The following is a 22,592-nucleotide window of genomic DNA, read 5'->3' as shown; positions in this document are numbered from 1 at the left end:
GAAGTGCAAACCTCCCATTAACACCTCATGTGAACAAATGTCAACAGATCCCCTCCAACCACCAACATTGCCTCGCATTTGCTGGGAGTGCAAAGTAGGATTTTTGTAAGATCGGATTTTTTTATATTCAACAGTGATACAAAGTGGCTTTTGTCACAAGCCAGCATTCACTGAGCACTCAAATATAAATTCAGAACACTCTTGGAAACTAAACTGAACCAACTGACTCATTTATAATCTGCTGGATTTAGGACATTTCTTATATCTGGTTGAACTTCATAGGTTTTCTATAATCTCTCCAGAATACGGGCTGAGATTTCAATTCTCTAGACCCTCTGTCAGTGCAGATTTAATCAACATACCATTATGAGACAGAGACCCGAATTGCCTGTAACCTCTGTAACTCACTGAGCAATACATGAGGAATGTGCACATAATCAAAGATCAGTCCTGTGTCACTCACAAGAGTATCTATGGACTCCAAACTTCTTTTCACCATGAATAGACACTCAGGAATTCTTATTCGGAATGTACTTCATGAATTTTTCAAAATCAAAAACATATCCTAGTGCATACAATTAATAGAGTGGCTACTAGAAATATAAAGAAGATAGCAGCAAAGCTGTCGATTAACAAACAGAATGGTTACAAATACTTCAACATCATAACAGCAACTCAGAATTTCTCTGTTAGCTCTCTAACCCCATGCTTTCTCTCTCTAATTAAGCTACTTTTAGCAGTATAAGGAGCATAAGAGAGTTTCTTGACAGCCTTGCTCTCACCTGCATCTCTTAGTAGAACGGCAACGGTACTGTTGCATAAAAGGGAGATGTGGTTTCTGTCTCTGCTCTAAGCTATGGTGTCTCCAGGCAGGGTGATAGGCCTGTCTGGAGCCAAACGTGTCTTCCTTTAGCCTTCAGAAAGGAGAGATGGTTACTGCTTTCATCTGTGCAACCCTTAGCTTATTGTCCTCTCGCAGTGAAGATTCTCCTCTCTCCTAAAAAAGTTCTAACGCAGCTTATATAGCGTACTCAGACTTTGTTGAATGTTATTTAAATGATCAAATTCGATGCCCCAATTTTCTTTAGACTACTTATTTTTACGTGAAACCTTGTTTAGTTAGAAAAAAACTGAAAAATCAAGATATCAGATTATACTGAAACAAGCATTAGACAATATATTGAAGCAAACAGAATATCACATTACAGTGAAAACCATTAACCCATACTGACTACTATTCATTTGTAATGAAAAAAACATGCACATGAATAAATGAATTTATGAAATGCAATGTACGCTACCCAAATAACAAAGATATGAATATTATATTAGACTAATTCTTCTAACATCACTTTGCATTAGGGTTCTGTATTGACAGCGCTATACAAAACTCTGTATAATAATGCCAGAAACAAAAGTTGGTTTGATGTTTTGGTTGATCCAACAATTAAAAGCAATCATTTTATTAAATAAAAGGAAATCTATGTTGCAGACTAAATTGAGAAGACGGTCAGTGCAGGTAGGGCAAATTGATTACATGAGGTCAGGAATGTGGCCTCTTCACACTAATATACACAGGAGGGAGGAGCTAGCCAAAAATGCAAGGTGCCCCCCCCCCCGCATCTGCGTATTGAAGTAGATCTAATAAAAATCATTATACATTTGTCTTCTTGGTTTAAGATTTTCATTTAAGCAAGTAGCTATCAAGAGTTTGGAGTAGAATTTATGGTCTTTGGAGATTCCGCGGTCTGGGATATTAGAGGATGGCATATTAATTAAAACCTCCCCACCCATTGACCTATTGGCTATCATCTAGAAAGTAAGGCTAGAAAGAAGGCAATTGTGGTATTCTTCCATATAAATATGTCAAACATACAATCTATCAGGATTTTGTTGGCAGTGGTGTCAAGAGCCACTAACTAGTCCATGGTGGTGAGGAGAGTAAGACACACACAGAACGGGCTACGCAGAGACCTTGGCAGTAAAGCGGGTAGTAAAAGTAGATTGTATTCCCAGTACAGATTTAATGCAATAAAAATAAAATAAATGACATTCCCACTGGGGGTCTGGGGTATTAGAGGCAAAGGGTGTTTGGAGCCTGTTGAAAATGGGTTCCTTAAAAGGTTGCTATCTGTCCCCAGGAGAACAAGCTCACTCATCTGTTACTGAGAACTGAGTCTGGATTATTTTAGGGACATTGTTATTATGCAACCTTTATTATTGTGGTAACGTAGATGAACAAGGGAAAAAGACAATTTTTAAAAAAGGACATCCTTACTGATGGTGTGCAATTGGACTATCATTTAAAAATCCCATGGATAAAGTGGGTTTATAATACACTCCACAGCCTGGGAAATGAGGAGCTTTTTAAGGCTCTGGGTAGTGTTGTAACCGTCCCAGTTGCCACATTAAAAAGTAAATTTTTAGCTCACTGTATGGACATTCGACTTCGGAGGGAGGCATTCAAGCCAAGACTTCAAGCTTATGCAGAGATTCCAGCTTGCCTCGGAAAGGCACCATATTTAACATGGGTGGTGAACCATCGCCACTGGTTCCTCTCAGGGTGAGGTTGGGTACGATTAATGACCTGGCCGAACCAGGTCCCTTATTTTAAAAATGTGTCTGCTTGACCTTGCAATGGCTATTCCACACAGACCACCTTGCACTTAGTTTTTTTGCAATATTGTGTGGCTTTGAGAAATTATTATCTCTTACCATTTGTAAAACAAATTAATATTAGTTTCACTAGAGCGGCTTTTCATTTTTTCAGTTTATGTTCTAAGGGCCATTAGGTTAAGGTTTGTTATTACTGTATATTGAAGGAATGTACGTTTTTTGGGTAGCACTTTGTGAAAGCTGTTTCTGTAAATTTGTTTTAGGAAGAGGACTCGTCTTTAGAATTGTAAGATTTTATCTTTGAGGATTGTCTCTTTTATGATCATGTGTGTATGACTGAATAAAGATTAAACTGAATTTATATTGCCATTGTTGCATACCTATAGGAGGCATCCCAACCACAAACTCCTCTCCCAAAGACCATACTTCTATTCCGTGTGCTTACCTTACTGAAGAGGCAAAAAGGAGCATAGATAATGATTTATAGGATTTCTGGTTGAATGTTATCCTGGTTGTAAATTAAACATGTTTAAATGCCCTCCATAAACTACCATTCTACCGCCATTGTGCTTCTTTGGTAACACACATGGGAAATGTAGTGTTTAGTATCCAGTAGCCTACATGTTCCAAAAATTCCACAATTACCAGCAGGCATGTAATACCAATTTTCAAAGCTATAAATCATGCCTGCATGTGCAAAAGTCTTTATTAGTTGAAAAACTCTTGTGCTCTTAACAAAACATGACTTTACATGGATAAAAAGATATATTCACACGTCATACCACCCCAGTATGACGTAATATTATCCAGTTAGTCAAATGTCTGACAGGCGTGGGAAATTGGCATTAACAGGACAAGAGGACTTGGAAAATGTGTACACATCCAGAAACTTGTGAATGAGTTAATAGGTAGTCACCAAGGTATTCTAGGGTCCGGTCCCTCCCAGGAAGCGGCTGAACATTAATCGCCACCAAGGATAAATCTCAAATCTGCACCCAATCGTGGGCATCTACTTTAGGGTACATGTTTAAGAAAAATAATTTTAAGAGTGGGACCAATAATGTCGTCAGCAAATATCTCTACTCTTTCCTCTCTCAGAATGGTCTGTGGCCCCTTCACCCTTTTTAAATCAGCAACGAAAGCTACGAAGATGACCGCAAACAATGAACAAAATGGATTGATTACCTGGTCCAATGCAGAAGCCTGCAATTATTCCAATGACACAGACTACACTGACGTAGCGCATCCAGGGAGTCTTGTCCTAGATGGGCAGAAAAACATGTAACAGATTACCATTGATGAATACACAAAAACCTCTGAATCATATAAGTGCTGTTTTTTAATGTCATCTTTTCGTAGATCTAACCAGCCCAATAATTGCTGCTAAGTCATTATGTTGCAAGGATGTCATTATGACACAACGTTTCGACTGACAGTGTAGGGAGCAAAGGTTCTTTTTCTTAAGTGCATGCTGCGAACTCACTGAATCCGATAGAAAAAAGGGTCTTCCCAGAATCACAGCGTTGGTGTGAGTGGAAAAGCTTGGAATTCAAACTAGATCTACATTTCCTTCATAAGAGTATTAATTTACCTCATGTTTTCGTTGAGGCTACGGCTGAACATATTAACTATGGACAGGTGCGTCTTTGGAAACAAGGCTGTAACCATAATTTCTAAGTGTAGTCCTCTTTCTCCCAAAGACTAGAATCAAAACAATCGAAGGCATACTCATGGAGATGGTGGCATGTACTGGGCCTAGGTACGGTCAAATCCTGGCAGGGGAAGGGAAACGGTGAAGGGAAATGGTGCAGCAGGTACAGTGTTTTTTGGCAGTGGCTGGTTTTGTGTGCTTGGTCAGTAGTCTGGCAAATAACATGTATTTAGCAATAATATCCAAGTGATAGTGCTGGAGACAGTAGACTGCGCCTGTGGGGTGGGGGAGCAGTAATGTGTCTGGAAGTCTGAGAGGGTCTAGAGATCAGGTTAGTAGCAGTCAGAGGCAACTCTGCATGATAACCAAGTGGAAGGTGGGACACCCAGTACAATCCCACTAATGTTCTTTGTTGGACCTGGCCCTTTTTGCAGGGTCATCCCCAAACGTTTTCTTCCTTCCTCCTACTTTTTCTGACTTGTTTTGATTGGATGTAGGACTCTGGTTACTTTACCTCTGCTAACCAGAGACAAAGTGCATATGTTTTTTGTCTAAAATGTATTGGTGATTGGTTTATCCATGACTGACATTTTTGATTTACTAGTAAGTCTCGAGTATAGTGCGCGGCAGGTGTGTCCAGGGCCTGTAAATCAAATGCTACTAGTGGGCCTTCAGCACTGATTGTGCCACCCACACGAGAAGGCCTGTAAACAGGTCTCAAGCCTGCAATTGCAGTTTTACACTGCCACTTCGACCTGGCGAGTGCACCCACTTGTGAGGCCCAAACCTTCCCTTTTACTACATGTAAATCACCCCTAAAATAGGCCCAAGGCAGCCCCATGGTCGGAGTGCAGTGTATTTAAATGGCCGGACATGTACTGGGGTGTTTTACATGTCCTGATAGTGAAATACTGCTAAACTCGTTTTCCACTATTGCAAGGCCTATCTCTCCCATTTCATTGGAATATGTTAATTGTAATTTCCCATTGGAAGCAGATAGGGATATATTGAGGACTCTGAAATCATAATTTAAAAATACATCTTTTGGTGAAGTTGTTTTTTGAATTGCAAGTTTGAAAATGCCACTTTTAGAAAGTGGATGTTTTCTTGCTTAACCATTCTTTGCTTCTGCCTGGATGTGGAATATACATCTGGGTAAGGATGACAGTTGGGCTGTTTTGTGAATTCACAGTCACACCAAGGGAGCGGAGGTGTGCCTGCATATCCTAATGGGCCATCACCAGGCTGATGGGTCGTCCTGAGCTAGAGTGGTCGGAGGAGCTGACACTCGCACCTGAATAGGGCTGTGCCTGTCCTCATACAAAGCTGTATCCATTCCTCCTGAGTGTGGCTCAGGCCAGGGCAGGGAAAGGCAGGGTCTTGTGCACTACAAAGACTTGTCTATGAAGTTTGCCTACTTCAAATACAGACAAAGTATAATTACTGGAACCCTGACCCCACATAGGTAGAATCCTTCCAGACTGAGGAAAAGTCTGCCAGAAAGAAGAGCTGAATGCGGTAGTAGGGCCTACCACTCTGCCTATTGCTTTGTTGTGCTGGCCTGCTGCTTCTATCCTGGGAGGGAAAGGACTGAACTTTGCTTTCTACATCCTGATTCCAAAGGTTCTCCAAGGGCTTCTACTGAGATTGCCTCCAGTTAAGAAGTCTCAGGGACATCAAAGACTTAATCTACCAGTGCCTGACCTCGTCTGCTGAGAGTTCTGACTTGCCAAGTGGTGCCATCTCCAGTCCCTGGGCCCTTGGAAGTGCAAGCTGGTGATCTGAATGAGAAAATGTATGCATCAACGCGCCATGCCAGAAGAATCGATGCAGCACCTGTCTTGCAGATGCAGCACCTACCCCGCAGATTAAGAATTGACACAGCACCTGTCTTGCAGCTGCAGAATTGATGCAACGCCTGTTTCACCATGGTCTCATCAACACAGCTTGTCTGGATTTTCCACGCTTCATCCCTGGGTGCCAATTTTTCCATCGGCCCCACACAGCAGTAAGGAACAGAGGAAAGAATTGACACATTACCTCTCCTGCGCAGTAAAGAACCAACACATTGCTTTGCTTTTCCGGCACCTCACCTCAACCCACCTCACTTGTGGCCCTCGTTGTCTGTTTTTGATGCATCCCAGGTAATTTGTGCTAAAGTGATACATCTATTGATTCCTATGGATTATAACTCGCTGAAGCTTTCAAAAAGTGATATCTTGACTTGTGTATGTTGGATTTTTGTTGTTTTGGTCTTGTTTAAAATATTAGCTATTTTCTAAACTGGTGTGGAGTCCTTTTGTAGTGTTTTCACTGTGTTAGAGTGTGTGTGCACACACATACTTTACAGATTGCCTCTGAGATAAGCTGAGCTACTCATAACAAGCTAGCAAGGGGGTGAGCAGGGCTCATCTTAGCTCTGTGGCTCCCTTATCCTGACTAGAGTGAGGGTCCCTATTTGGACAGGGTGGAAACCACTGCCAATTAGGGATCCAACTGCGAACATTCTTCTAGAGTGGAATGAATCCAGCCTGTACCATCTGAGCTACCTGGCCACTACGTTACCAGGATGGCTGGTATTTTCATGTTAAGGTCAGTTAAAAGCATTGGGAATCTCGATAAAAACCAGTATTTCCATAGGTAAGTACTTAAAAGTTGTGTAAACCAATCTTAAATGATAATAAAAGTATACCAAGGCTGAATTACCATGTTAAACAATTCTTATTGAATTATCAGCTTTTGGCCCAATCATGATCTCATAACATTAAGAGCTAGTACTTTCTCTAAGAAAAACACCAACCCTATTGCTGCTAAGTCTGCCAATAATAGGATCGGCTAGTGTCATGGTCTACCTTAGGAGTAAGACTATGTATTGATGCCAACAGAAAGAGGAGAATGCAAGAAGGAGGGCGCCTCAATGTGTGAAACAATGGTGATAGAAATTGGGTTTATGGTTGGCAGAGGTATATCCCCTGTCTGACCAGGAATCACAATCCTAGTCAGGAAAAGTTAGATCCTCACTAAAATTTAACCTGATGACAACTGGAGGACAGTCCTGACGGGTTGAAGAGTGAAGTATAATTCCTCCCTGCTGCATGCTCATGTCCCTCCAAATACTAGGAGGTGAGGTGGTGTGGTTAGGGACTAGGCAAACGCCACCCGACATGTAGTATTCTCCTAAGAAGATACCTTCTGGGAACACTGCAACTACAAGTGAGAAACCCATAATCAAGCTACTAGTCACCAGAGTTACAGCCAGGTGCGTGGAATAGAGAGGGGTGGACTCTGGATTCCTTAGAGTGGTGAAGTGACCAGAGCTCAGAGTGTGGAGTTACCACAAAGTAAAGCAAATTAAGACAAGGCAAAACAGAAAAGAGCAAAAGGAATAAGTATGAGAGCAACAGAGCAATAAACCTGATCGAAGTAAAAAGTGGAGCAGTCACGAGTCGGTGCTGCTGTTACTGCTCTACTAGTGTCTGCTTTAATAACTGCTGACGTGAATCATACTGCAAAGTTTAGTAAGCCAACTAAAATGCTGTCAGGAAAAGAAAGAGTAACTCAGCTGTCATCCAGGAGAAAACGGAAGTTGCCATTCTTGCAGTCAGCAAAAAGTTTGAAGACTAAACTTGCTCAGGAGTGCCAGACATTAATTTCTCCTATCTTGCGTATGCTCAAAAAGTCATTGAAAGTTCCTTGCAAATTTGATTTTTCGAAGGTCCCTGTCGGGCCATATTTACCAGCTCACAAAGCAACATGGAACTCACAAACCCAAGTGGAGTGGAACAAAGATCTGTGCCCGGAGTGGAAGTGGCAATGGAGAAGGAAACTTTAGGTAAAGAACTGGAAGAACCATAGGGCAGCCGGATGAAAACCATAGAGAAAAAGAAGGCCGCGTGGAGCTCATTAAGTGATTTAGAGTTACTCACCTTAAGATAGTCTTCCCCATCTCCAGTAGCTTCCTCTATCCCTTGGTACCCATTTCGAGCAGGACTTTGACCAATGCTGCCCCTGTGCCCTTAGAGGTTCATGTAAACGTCCAGAAAGGACCTGGAGCCCCAAGGACACAACTGGGTGAAAAGGCCCGTGAGGGTGGGCAACCATTTTGTACTAGCAAGGCTCAAAGTACACCTTATGCCTTTGGCACCAAAGGCTTTCTCAACCGAGGCCTTCCAGACCTGCGTCCCTCTCATTCTTTTTAGGGTACAGGGTGTGAATGATGGGAATACTGATTTAACAGGCACAGTGGCTAAAGCACAAGCTAACAAACCGTATCTACAAGTGGAGTTGATATTTGATGGTTGGAGCACGAAATGCGGTCATCACGAACATAAAAGAGAAACAGCAAACCCGGACGACGGATCACAACTAGCTCAGCGTGCTTAGTTTGAAAGAAAGGAATGAGGAAGACCAGTGAGCACAAACCCTACTAGGCAGGACAGATTCTGGGCAGTGTAGGATATTTTCTTGGAACCTTTGCAGCTAACTCTTGACGCTTTGTCATACCAATCCACAAAAATGAATGTGCAGGTAGATTGGTTAAATGTTATGGATAAATCCGTTTTGGGCATTGACCAAAAGTTGGCCAAGCTAAATGCCCTGATCAAATGTGCACAGAAGTTCACAGAAACAATAAATATTAAACACACCTGTGCCCCAATAACGATTAAACTTGCTACATTACCAGAGGCACTTGCAATTGAAGTCTTTAAAGTCAAATTTGTATTTGTCAGTAGTGACAAACAACAAGCCTCTTTGAATTAAAAGATAGAGGCTGTTGCCAGTACTAGTGGTCATACTGGCAAGGAAGGAGTCAGAGGAGATGACCGCAGTACAGAGCCTGTAGAGGAGGCATACAATCATACCTGAAAGGAAGATCCCCACTCAAACTCAACTTTCCCATCTATTATCACAACTGGACTTACAAAAAGGCAGAGCAAAAGACAAAGCAAAGCTAGAAATAAAACTAAAGGTGTCTCAGCATTCTTTACTGACATATTCGAAAATACATCAGCTAAAATTGAAACCCATAACGTGGACAAGAAGAAGTCTGAGCCAAACCAAAACAAAGAGATTAAGCCTCTGAGCACTAAGATGGTTCTGCTTTTTGAAAACTATCAGGAAAAGCAAGGCAACAGTAAAAACAACGAGGAGCTAACCCTTCCTGCGGGGGTAAATCCCCTTAAGGAGTATCATAGACCCACTAAAGCGCCGGCTAGAGTTACTGGGAAGGAAGTGACAAAAATTCCACACACAACAACAGATTGAAGAAGAAAATGTAGGTAGCACACAAAGGTCTGAAAGCGTGAGACAAAAAGCTTTAATTTCAACTGCGCAGGGGGCAGTCAATCAGACCATGTCTACTCAAGGTGAATCTGTACAACATGCACTTATTAAAGAAGATTCAGTAAGTAGGCCAGACAGCCCTGAACTAAAGATCATAAAGCTGTTAGACTAAGGGTGCAGGGAGAGGATGTCCACTTTAGGGTCTCCCACAAAGTAAATACAGTAAATCCATCAAACGTTCTGCAGGAACCAGGCTGCCAGGTGGGGCCAGACTTGTGAACCAGCCTGCGGGCCCCTTCTATAAATAAATTAAAAAATATAGGTCAGGCTTTGATACCAGTTGGGGTGCCTTTCACAGGTACCCCCCGTATCATTACCTTTCAGGTGGGAACCAAACAGTATTTACACCAGAATTCCAGTCGGGGAGGAAGGGTGGCGCACGATACTTAATAGTGAAAATATATGAAAACTCGTCCATGGAATACCAGCTTTTAAAGGCACGTTGTCAATGGACATGATAAATTATGCCTCCAAAGAAAGTGAAAATGACTGCCAAAAATCAACCTCGGCCACATGGGCGTCACCCCAGCTAGCTATTGAAGTTTTCCATGAGAAAGACACTTCTCATAATTGGGAATCTTGATTACTACACCGCGTCAACTAGGATACTCGTATCCCTTAGCAATTTCAAGTAACTCCTCAAAGATGGAACAGAGGAGAGGTCATAGGCAACCATTCTCTGTTCTTAGAAATCAGATAGGAAACACAACTTTCTCCTCGTCAGTCCTCACACCCCAGCAGACGAGATCCACACTAAAAATTAGTGACAACTTTGAGCAATTAAGTCTTGGGCAGCTGACATCTTGCCTACATCATGGCAGCCATCCCTGTTGGTTAAACAGTTCATTACTCGGACCTGGCAAGGTGAGTCAATCAAAACCATTAAATTTGTGTTCATGGAATATTAATTGAGTGAACTCAAAAAAACAACAAAAGGACTTAAGTCTTTTAAGTGATCTCCAAATTATTTTACTGCAGGAGACAACACAGCCATTTACAATAGATGGGTACATTGGTTTCTATTCCACTGTACAGAAAGTGAAGAAGTTCGGGCGCCCACAGGGGGCAACCATTTATAGCAGCTGGACTAAAATAACAGTGAGCAGGTAAAAGTGGCCAATGTAAATATTTTAGCAGTTGAACTACTGAACTAGCACAAAGAGATCCTGAAGCCATTACAGCTGATCAATCTGTGTAAGCATCCCGACGCTCGCGCTAAGAAGCTAATGACATCTAAATTGGTTGAAGTAGTACTAACAACTTTACAAGAATCCACAGCCCCAGAAATGTTAACGGCAGGTGACTATTATGAAACCGTTGTGGCCTTTTGACAGAAGAACAAATCATACAGCAGGATTTCATGTGGGCAATTCTGATACAATCAGTGTGGGCAAAAGGCAAGGATCCTATGGACGGCAAAGCAGTTTCTTTTGTAAATAATCTGGAGCCGTTGGGTCTTAGGTTCTTGAATGGGAGAGATCAGCATGATACTCCACCCTTGGTGTCTTGTTTTGCATCAGGGGCTCACTCAACAATTGATTTTACATTATTAACATTACCTTTATTTAATCTATTATCAGCCTATCACATTGCAAAGTCAGATAAAGTGATCACAGACAGCAAAGGGTGGAGATTAACCTTCATTATCTAACACATAAATATGCTGTTACACTACCAGTAGAAATAGCGACTACCAACTACAAGAAACAGTGCCGGAGCGCAGATTCAATTGAATCTATTGGGGCTAATGCAACAGTTTTGTTTCAGCAATGTTTTAATAATGAATCCGCTGACCCAATAACTATGTTGTCCTCTTACCTAGAGAATCTAATGGCCTTGACACCCAATAAAAAAAAGTCATCAAAAAATGTGTCCGCATTATGATCATGGAATGTCCATAAACATGATTAGAATTTCGGATCGGTTAGTCTAATGAGCAGGAAACCAAACCCTGAGAATAGCCGAGTCAACCAAGGAATTGTAAAATCAAAGAAGGCTTTAAAACTATTAATACCATAAACTGGAAGTTAGTCCAGGACAAAAAGGCCTTGAGAAGAAACAGCTTCAGGGCCAAAGCATTATATCTAAGTAAAAAGAGTAATTCACAGGGCTCCTGGAAAATGGTGAATGGTTTGAAAAAGGCCCCAATATCCTTAAATTCGAATATTTCAGAACTGGTTTGGAATTACTTAACTAAGCATTTAGATCATACTGAAGATGTAAAGGTGGAATCTAGCCAGCTGGGTGCTAAACAGGTAGATTTATGCTCCGACGTGGTGATAATTATGGCTCTAGGTGGAATTCCCCGAGCCCAAGAATCCCTTTTTTCAGTAGACCAGATTACCAGACAGATTAGGAAGAGTGAAAGGTGGGGCGCCCAGTCCTAATGGCGCACCAAATGCCTTATACAAAACAGATCAGAGATTTGGGGCAGAAAAGCGGACAGTCATTTTTAATAATGCCTTAGAACTTGAAACCATCCCAAGCTTGTGGAGGGGGTCAACAACTACACCGATTTATAAGGGGGAAACCGCTCCTGTCTGGGAAACTATTGTTTAATTAATATCGAGGCTAAGTATTATGCTGGTTTACTTTTAAACAATCTTCTAGCCTGGGCAACTGAAATTGATAATATCCCTGCAAAAAAATCAGGCTTCGTTAAAGGGGGAGACACGACAGCCAATATTTTATCATAGCACTTATTAGAGATAAGTGCAACCAGAAAAATCAACCCCTATGCCTGTATTTTGTGGACTTTACGTCTGCTGTCAACTTCATGCAGTGTAACAGTCTTAGGGTAAAGTTAGCCTTTTGGTGTATTCCTGCTCCCTTAAGAGCAATACAGATGTTATACACTGACACCTGGATTAGGGTGAAGATCGGGGAAGGTTCTTTCTGTCCAGGAAAGTAGAGCTGAAGCAAGGGCTTAAACAGGGTTGGGTGCTCACCCCATAACTTTTTAATCTCTTTTCAGGAGGTCTGACTCCATCCCTGGACGATGAAAGTGCATCCCCCGAAACTAGGAGAAATGTTCATTTCGAACCTGCTTATTACAGACTATGTTATACTCTCAAGTCTAATGAAAGTAGGTCTGCGGCATCTTATTGACAGGTTGTCAGAGTATGTAGAGTCTACTGTAATAGAATGATAATAAATGAGAAAAAAAATCATGAAAAAAAAAACAAAAACAAATATATATATATATATAAATAAATATAAATAAATAAAAACCATAACTGGTATCTGCACAGTGTCAAGAAGTAGGAGGTGTTACAACGTACAAAGACTTGGGAATTCTGTTTGATGGAAGGTATTCTTTCTTGTTCTAAAAGCAAGATCTACAGAGGAAAGGAAACGTGTTGATGCTCGCCTTCCGTACACTGCAGAGATCACTAGATGGCCCCAGCTACTGGCCTCTGTTACAAGTAATTGCAGCTAAACTAGTGGCAAGTATGCGTTACGGAAGTGAGGCACTACAAAGGGAGAGATGCAGTCCTTATGAATGAAATTATTGCAAAATATTTTAGGTCCCTGTTCCACCGCCCATGTAACTCATCCCAAGAACTTGAGTTTGAGTACTTCAACCAACCTATAGCAAAAAAGGGGAGCTATATTAAAACATGGAAGATTCTGCAGTTTATTACAGGGAACCAAGCTTTGTCAAGCACTCTCTGGATGAGGTCAGCTCAAATCCATTGGCACGATCATGGCAGTATCTGGAATAGGCATTGGACAACATGGAGGTTCGACCTCTGTGGGATAGCAGAATCCCTTAAGATTCATTTAAAAAAGTTATTAACCATACTATGAAAATTATATCTTTAAAGATGGATAAGGGGTCCTTCTCAATCAGATCTCACTCGTGGGTGACAATAAATGAGTACAAAACTCTCAAACCCCAGTCCTACCTGGAGGTTGGGTGGGAAAGGAAGGAGAAGGACTCTTAATACATTCCGTTTTGGTCTTTTGCCAGGACGGGTAAATGCGGTCCACTGGGAATGGGACTGGTCCAACCCTCTGGGTAGGCTTGGAGAAGAAAATATTATTCACCTGACCTGTATCTGTTGAGGTCTGTTAAGTGAGAGAAGGTGCCTTTTGAGGGTTGCTTTCAATCAGAGAGGTTTTCACACATGCAGAAGTAATTAGCAGTTTTAAATCAGACACTATTTTAAATTCTAAGTTTACTAAATTCTTGCAGCAGGCGACAAAAAAGCTGCATGATCATGAGAAAAGTGTGATTAGCGGGGTAGCAGAGTGACAGTGTTTACAATTTCCCGCTGTTATAAGAAAAGGGTGAAGGAAGAATTACATTAAGTGTTAAGTAGTAATGGCATTTTTTGGACACCCCCAATTATGTGCAAAACGTTGTAGGTTATTATGTTGTTGCAGGACGTAAGCACAGCTGTTGTATTTTTAATTGTCTGGGTACTTTAACCCCTGTTTTTTTGCTGCTGCAGTACTGTAGGCTGTGCTGGAAAATCGTCTGCACTGTATATTATGTGTAGCAACGCATTTGAGGGTATCCACCTGGAATTTTTAATAGTAGGGTATTTTAATACCCAGCACTTTCTAGATGTAGTACTGTATGTTGTGCAGAAAATCTGTATTATTGGATATTATGTGTTTTAATACGAGTTGTCTTTTTTAATAATGGTGCAATGGTTTTAACAAACTATGCACTTTTTCATTAAACTTGAAACTAAAAGTTAACCTGTGCTTACCCTCTAGAAGCTTGGCACAGAGCAGTCAAACAGTAAAACAGGCAAAACACCACACAAAGATAATCCACACCAGGTTAGAAAACTAGAGCTTACTTTAACCTCTTTAGTGCCTGTGAACGCCAATGGCCATTGCGCGCATACCCTCCCCGTTGTGGATCACAACCACTGGCCGTCACCAGGGAGGGCTTTTAAAAATTCTCTGGTGCTTTCCACATGAGGATTTATAATTAAAAAAAATAAAAAGCCCTGGGGAGACACAGAAAAGCTTCTGTTTTTCCCCATGACCCCCCCCCCTCCACCTGCCCATCTGTGAGATTGGTTTTCCCCACTGGAGCAGAGATGGGCAGGTGAGGCCGCTCTCTGGTTGTATGACACAACCTTGCATGCCGGAACCACACATGCTTTAACAACGTGGTCGGAACCACGACCGCATCTTTTACACGCACGCCTTTACAACGCATGCCTTTACATCTAATTTCATTGTAAAAGCATGCTTAGTATAAAAAATGTTTAAAAAACCCTAACCCCCCCACCTCTGCCCCTAAAAAATAAACTACCCCCACCTGCCCTAAGCACTAAAATCTTCCTGACCCCTAATAAGTAAACTACCCCGAAATCCCCAACCACCCTATACCCTAAAAAATAAACTACTCCACCCCCTCTCGATCCTTCCTCCTCTCTGCACTTACTTAAATCTTCCTTGGCCCTTAAAATAAACTACCCCACCTTCCTAAACCCACCCCCAGCCCTAAAACCTACCCCCAAACCCTGCGCCAGCCCCACTTACCCCAACGTGTCCTAACCCAATCCTTCCTCCTCTCCTCCCAGCATTCCTTAAACCTTCCCCTAAAAAATAAACTACAGTGCCCCCCAACCCCAGGCCCTAAAAAATAAACTACCCTGCCCCCCAACTCACCTCACCCCACCCACAGCCCTAAATACACCCCCACCCCTAGGAACTAACCCCTAAACCCTGCCCCAGCCTCACTTACCTCACCATGTCCTCTCCAGATCCACTAGACCATTCCCTGACTTAACCAGGTGTGAAAAAGAAAAAGGCACCCATTGTTTAGGCAAGAGTTGTTCCACTTGGGTGGGAAACATCACTGTTGTTTAGGACGTTTCCTACGCTCTCTACTCTGGTGGGGAAACAGGCCCAAAAGGGCCTCCCCAGTTTCAGGGAGCCCTTGTTTGAAGGGGTAGTGCCTCCCCTTTCAAACAAGGCCCTTATGAAAGGGTTTCCTGGCCATGAATCACAGCTGACACTTTCTATATAAAGGGGAGGAAACTTTATATATGTATACACCACTTTTTTGAATGCGTGTTTTTACCTGGGGCCGCGATCAGACCCCAGGGAAACCACACACACACACACACACACACACACACACATAAAAGCGAAGAGAGAGAGCGCGCGCAAGAGAGACACTATGGGGGTGATTCTGACCCCGGCGGCTCACTACTGCCGGGGCCAGGGTTGGCGGGAGCACCGCCAACAGGCTGGCGGTGCCCCGCAGGGCATTCTGACCGCGGCGGTTTGCCCGCGGTCAGAAAGGGAAAACCGGCGGTCTCCCGCCGGTTTTCCGCTGCCCTGGGAATCCCCCATGGCGGCGCAGCTTGCTGCGCCGCCATGGGGGATTCTGACAACCCATGCCGCCATCCTGTTCCTGGCGGTTCTCCCGCCAGGAACAGGATGGCGGTATGGGTTGTCGTGGGGCCCCCGTAAGAGGGCCCCACATTGTATTTCAGTGTCTGCATTGCAGACACTGAAATACGTGACGGGTGCCACTGCACCCGTCGCACCTTCCCACTCCGCCGGCTCAATTCTGAGCCGGCGTCCTCGTGGGAAGGCTCTTTTGCACTGGGCTGGCGGGTGGCCTTTTGGCGGCCGCCCGCCAGCCCAGTGCAAAAGCCAGAATCATTCAGCGGTCTTATGACCGCGGAGCGGTGTTCTGGAGGGGGGTACTCTGGCGGGCGGCCTCCGCCGCCCGTCAGGGTCAGAATGACCCCCTATCTCCCTATAATACCTAGTAGCAGTAGCCACTAGGTAGTCATATTTAGGACCTAGTTTCTATATAAAAAGTGTTTTTTTTTTTACTTGCCTATATCTTTGGCGCCGCTTAACGAATATTGACGAAAAACTTTCCAAAACTAGTTGCCAGTCACGTCAGCTGCTGTCTGAAAAGTTTCAGGGTAATCCGTCTGGGATGGGTAAAGGGTGAAAGGGGGGAGGAGGGGGAGGGGTGGATCTCGTAAAGAAAGGGGATAGTCCCAAAACACTTTTTCCACATTCATTTTTCCATAGGAAATATTGAAAAGCGATAGCGCGGAAACTACTGGACTGAATTACACCAAATTATTCTAGGGATGCGAAGGACTCATGACACCTCCCGATCTCGTGCTGATATCCGATTTGCTGACAACACTTCAACTAAGAAGTTGTTGAAGTGTTGTCAGCAATCTTGGAACTAGACTGACGCCAAGTCCCAGGAAAAAAAAGAATAAAAAAAGAAATAAATTTAAAAAAAAGGAAGAAAAAAAAAAAGGAAGGGCCAAGGTATGAACACCCTGACTCCCTAGCTCTGGTACTGGGGTCCCACCCCAGGGTTAAAAACAGTGTTTTTAAATGTATAACACAAATTGCGGTGGATCCGAGATTTTTTTTTTTTTTTTTTTTAAATGAATTCCCCTTAATCTTTATCAAGCCCCCTGGTGGGGTAAGTCATGGGGCATTAGTTAAATGTGTGGGGACGTTGGCCACCTCCCAGTGCCCTGGGGACGGCCACCTCCCCAGGGCATTTATCTCTTATGCAGGGGAGGGGGGCCATGTGGCCCCCTTGCCCCTGGGATCACCACCTCCCCGGGGCTTAATTCATTACTCACGATGGGGACCTCTTTTGGAGTTTGTAATTATTTAGTGTGGGGTGCATGGTCCACCCCTGCCCTGGGTATCACCATCCCCCCGGGGCATTTATGATATTCTGTGCAGGGTGGCAACACGCCGCAGCCCCAGGGTATCACCACCTCCCCGGGATTATAATAAAAAAAGTGATGGGGTCCATTTCGGGCACCCAGACCCTAGGGACCACCACCTCCCTGGGGCTATTCTTGGGGGGGGGGGATGCATTGCACTCCTCATGGGGCCACTGTTGGCCCTGCGAACTGCCGCCTCCCCTTCCTCCCCCCCCCCCAAAAGGGCAGGTTCCTGCTATGTTCCGGGGTGCACACCCTAGGGACATAGCTGTTTCTGTGGCTTGGTTGCAGCTTTGAAGGTATAGTTAAGAACGTTATAGTTGTTAAATAGAATTTGAAAAAAAAAAATTAAAAACAAAAACAAACACAAAAACACAGAAATTCACTCAAAAAAAAAAAAAAGAGGTTACAGGGATGTTCTAGTTAGGCTCACATTTTTTACGTACAAAACCATAGAAAAATCAGAAGTTAGAGTTAGCGCAAGTAACTAACTCGTCCCGTAAGGTCTATAACACACCCTCACTGTGCCCTGCTAATTACCCCACATATTACGGCACTTATGGCATCTTTGATAACATCATTGATAATATCAATGTAATATTGGTAGTACATTTTTTGATGAAACCTATCATGCCAGTGGCAAGACAAGTGGCCACCCAAAGGCCACCTTAACTCCACTTCCAGTGGTTGGGGTTTCCTTAGATATGGTAGAGTTTGACAGCATCGGAAAACAGATTTGTACTGGTTGTAGTGAATCATGCAACCCGGTATTCTGAGGCAAATCCCCCAAGGACTACTACTGCCCCTGCAATAGCTAGGGTCCTCATTGGTATATTTTCCAGAGTGGACCTTTCTAGGGGAGGTGGTGTCAGACAGAGGTACAAACTTCATGCCTGGCTACCTGAAACACATGAGGGCTCAATGTGGTATGACCTAAATGTTTGCTACACCATGGCACCCACAAACCAATGGCCTTGTTCAGAGATTCAACATGACACTGAAAGGTATGCTTTGTGGACTCCCTGTAAAACTCAGAAGATGAGATGTCTTATTCCCATTCCTGCTTTTTGCTTCCATGAAAGTGCTAAAGAAGGCAGTAGGTTTTCCCTCTTCGACCTTGTTTGGGCAGCCTCTGAGGGGACCACTGTGTCTTGTTGAGGAGGGATAGGAGAGACTTCTCAGAGAACTTAAACAAGATATTGGGGACCATGTGCTTGGCCTTCTCTCTCAAATTGTTGAGTACCTGTAAAAAAACATCCAAAACTCTCAAGGCAAGCCACGAGCTCCAGAAGCTCTGGTATGACCAAAAGGCTGCACTGGTGGAGTTCCAACTAGGGCTGAAGGTATGGATTTTGGAGTCTGTGGCTCCTAGGGCCCTCCAGGAGACACTGAGAGGACTCTACCCTATCCTAGACAGAAAAGGGACATCACCTACCTAATGGACTTTGGCTTTTGCAGGGACCCCAGAAGGGCTAACCATGTCAATCGCCTTAAACCCTATCATGATAGAGCTGAGATTACCACGTCCATAGTCACTGATGAAGACCGGAAGCTGAAAGCGAACTTCTCCCTGATCTCCTCTCCAGCAACCCCAAAGATTAATCAGTTGAAGGAGTGTTTTTTTATTTATTTTTTAAGTAGTCATCTCGATGATGGCATACTTTGGAATTCTGGGACAAGGTTATGCTCACGTCCCACAGGGAGTGGTCATATAGGGGGTGTAGTGACTCCAAGGGTCAGTAGCCTATTGGCTACTAGCCCACACACCCCTAAATTCAGTTTTTAGTGGAGCCCCTGGCACCAGAGAAACAGATCCTGACAACTTGAGAAGACCAAGAACATCGAAGAGCTGCAACAGCAGAAGAGGAGAAAAGAAGCAGCTGACCTGGTACCAACCAAGCCGGCCTGTCTGCATCCTTCATCTAAATGTGCACCAAAGGCGACTCACCCTACACCTGTGACTCCAGAAACCTGGGATGCAGATTGCAAAACTCAGAAACTACTGTGTCCACTTTTTAAAGTGAAAAGAATTCCCATTTAAAAACAATTACTTGAACAATTTTTCTCTAATGCGTAAAAATGTATAAAGATATTTGCTATTTTTATAAATTGGTGTTGATCTCCTTCTTGAGTAGTGTTCCTTATTTACTGACTATTCTTGCACTCCTCTGTCTTAAGCCTAAGGCCATTCGACCACACTACCCCTAAATAGAGCACTTTGGGATTGCATCGCAAGCCCTGCCCACTCAAGGGGAACACCTGGACCCTTTACACTGTATTCACATACCAAATCAATGTCCAGCATCATACAATTACCCCTTTCTAGCTTTTCACTCCCTCATGGTTACTTATGAAACAATACCCAACCTACAACAGGAGAGCCATTCACAGTCATGTGACCCTGGTAGAAAGGCACAGTAGGTTTAGGTGGAAAATGCCAACTTTCTAAAAGTGGCATTTGGAAAACTAACTTTAATTCAGAGTTTCCAATTATAACTTATTTATGTGTAAAAGGCATTTCTATATCTGGTTTCAAACTGAAGGTAGCACTTAATACGTGTAATAATGTAACTTAGTGTTAGTTCTATGAGAGAGATAGCCTTACAGCAGTGCAAAAAAACTTTAGGTGTTTTTCTTTCAGGACATGTAAAACGTAAACTCACATGTCCTAATTTTTTAATACCATGCAAACTGTCCTGTGAGCTTTAGGGCCTCCGTAGGGGCCTACCTTAGGGATGACTTATAAGTATTCAAAACAAAACGTTTATAAATCCAGGTTGAAATGGCAGGTTAAAACTGTGCTACAAGCTGTAGTGGCAGGCCTGAGACATGTTTTATAGTGTTACTTTAGTGGGTGGCACAGTGAGTGCAGCCCATTAGTAGCATTTAATTTACAGGCCATGTCATGTAGTACCATATACTAGGGACTTACAACTAAATTAAAGTTACCAACTAGATGTAGATGAATTTTGCCATGTTTTAAAGAAAGAGCACAAGCACTTTACCACTGGTTAGTAGGAGTCAAGTGCAGTGTCCTAAAATCTCACAAAATCTAGTTCAGCATAGAAAATAGAAAATCTGGGCTGAACTTGCAGAGACTAATTCTTGATAGCAATGTGAAAACATTTTGATGGTGGCAGTGTTTAATGTAAGATCAGTTGAATCTCTGTAGGTCTTCCTTCAGCTAGGTCATCCGGTCAGAAAAATTTATTGTGGGGGAGCACGATATAGGTATTCCATGGACTAGATTATTTCTGGTGGAGAGATAGCAGGCTAGATCAATGGCCCTTTTAGCTCTCGCCATCAAACAATGGTGTGGTGTCCCGTGGGACCTGATCTGCCTTAGCTAAGTTTTCATCCTTTTAAACCTCCATTCTTTAATGGCACATAGTCATTTGGATAGCGCCAAACCCGCACTTTTGGCATCCTATGCCAATTTCTTGATACTGGAGTGTGAGCCAACAAATTCAAGGTAAATCCATTCAAGATTACCACTTGTGTGGTGCATTTTCCAACTAATCCAAGGCATAAAGAGATCTTGTCTCATAAAACGTAACCCTCCCCATTTGCCAGAATTTAAGAAAGTACGGGATGTAATCAAACCAGAGCTGTCCATGCCTTTCATCCTCTCCCGTAGCAGCAGTTTAGAGAAAAGGGCTTTTTCATGGGGAAAGTAAACAAAAGTTGTCATCAAGTGATTTTCTCACCCAGCAATCCTGGCTCAAGTCTCTTCTCACTCAATACAGCTTGTTACTGGTGGCCTCCAGTGTGGAATTCAAGGCACAGTGTTAACAGTGATGCAACAAAACGAGAGGTCCCCCTTGCAAAATACATAGAGAAGGACCCTCCTTGCTCCAGACTCGGTCAGGTACACTCAACCAGGGGCCAGTGCCTGAGCACAGTGCTGGAGGGGGGCCCCCTGTAGCTCTGGGCCCACCCACATGGTCTGTGGGGCCTTTTGTTACGCCACTGTATGAAAATATGTTCAACCATTCAATCCTGTCCAATAAGCTGTTTACCTAGCACCTTACTTTCTAAGAAAAAAGGCAAGTATTCCCAGTGGCGGCTTGCGAGGTGCAGAAGGGGCTGGTGGGCACTTGGTGGTGGGGGAGGAATAAAGATTAAATTAATTAAGGAAAAAAAAACACTTACCTCCTCGCTGTCGCGCCGCACTGCTCCACCGTCTTCTTGCTGCAGGCACGCGCTCCCAGCCTGCCCTGCGGCCAATCCGGACGCTGCTCAAAGCAGCATCAGGATTGGCTAAGAGTGCCCAGCCACTGTTCTCCCAGGTGGACTGGGAGCCTGTGCAGACCCTCTCCTGCCCAGCAACTCTGTCGATGGGCTGGAGAGAGCCCTGTGCGCATGTGTGTTTAGCCGTCTGAGACGGCCGGTCAAATACACACGCAAAGTGAGGGGGAGTGCTGAGCACTTCTCGTCACCCCCATAGCCCCACCTGTTTCAAAGAAAATGACAATAAGTATAGTTAATCATCATTTTCTTTGAAAGGTTTTGCAGCTGCCGCTGTGTGTGGGGGGGGGGGGGTTGGGTGGAGGAAGCGACACTCCTCCGCTCGAATGGAAGAGCCGCCCCAGAGTATTCCATTGATTGAATTTCCACATCAAATAAAATTGATTTTGCAGATCACTTCAATTGTAGAGAGTTATCATAGCCTTTTATTAAACATCATTCCACCCACTAATTTGGTGTAAGGCATAATACAGTCTACAGTCACACAAGGGCCAGGGAAATGACAAGATGGGCTTTGCAATATTCAACAATAAGTAGAATGGTCATACCAGCATTGGGTATTCCTCATTTCAGAAATAAGCAAAATAAAAACTATTTGCAAACATAATAGGCCTGGGAAGTAAAATACAATAATGACCAGATTCAGCAGCATGATAAAATCTCACTTCTTAAAGTCATTTACATGAATATTTTTAACTTTTTCCTCAAGGGTAGAGGCTAAGTGCTAGGGGAGCTTTTGAAAGGAGGGAATTCTGCGTTCTTGGTTTTGTTCCGGAAAACACACTAAACAGATGGGGAGAGGATCTGGTGTAATGGCCAGAGCTGCGTCAGCTCAACAAGCTTTGATTCTGGGCAAATCATTTAATCTCCCCACGCTTGCAAAAAATGAATGTGCAATATAGCTGTTTCTCACGTAAAGGGCGATAATACTACTGGGTCGAGTTCACTCTTTATAAAACTGCAAACAAAAAGTACATTTTACTAAACTGCAAGCATTATTATGTAATTAGTCATCCTCTGTGTCTACATTTTAGAAAGAG

General features: G+C 43.3%; 1 protein-coding gene across 2 annotated transcripts in view; it reads right to left on the bottom strand.

The window, feature by feature from the left end:
* The window catches only part of LOC138300325 (solute carrier family 2, facilitated glucose transporter member 9-like), a 322,183-nt gene that overhangs the window by 32,998 nt on the left and 266,593 nt on the right, over positions 1-22,592 (bottom strand). For both annotated transcript variants that reach the window (XM_069239555.1, XM_069239554.1), the window contains exon 10: positions 3,802-3,877. In XM_069239555.1, coding sequence (XP_069095656.1) covers positions 3,802-3,877 — 76 coding nt within the window. The remainder of the gene's footprint in view (positions 1-3,801; positions 3,878-22,592) is intronic.

The sequence above is a fragment of the Pleurodeles waltl genome, chromosome 6 (genome assembly GCF_031143425.1).
Source record: "Pleurodeles waltl isolate 20211129_DDA chromosome 6, aPleWal1.hap1.20221129, whole genome shotgun sequence".
Classification (NCBI taxonomy): domain Eukaryota; kingdom Metazoa; phylum Chordata; class Amphibia; order Caudata; family Salamandridae; genus Pleurodeles; species Pleurodeles waltl.
Note: the sequence above shows the minus strand (reverse complement) of the source record. Positions and strands in the feature narration are given on the sequence as shown.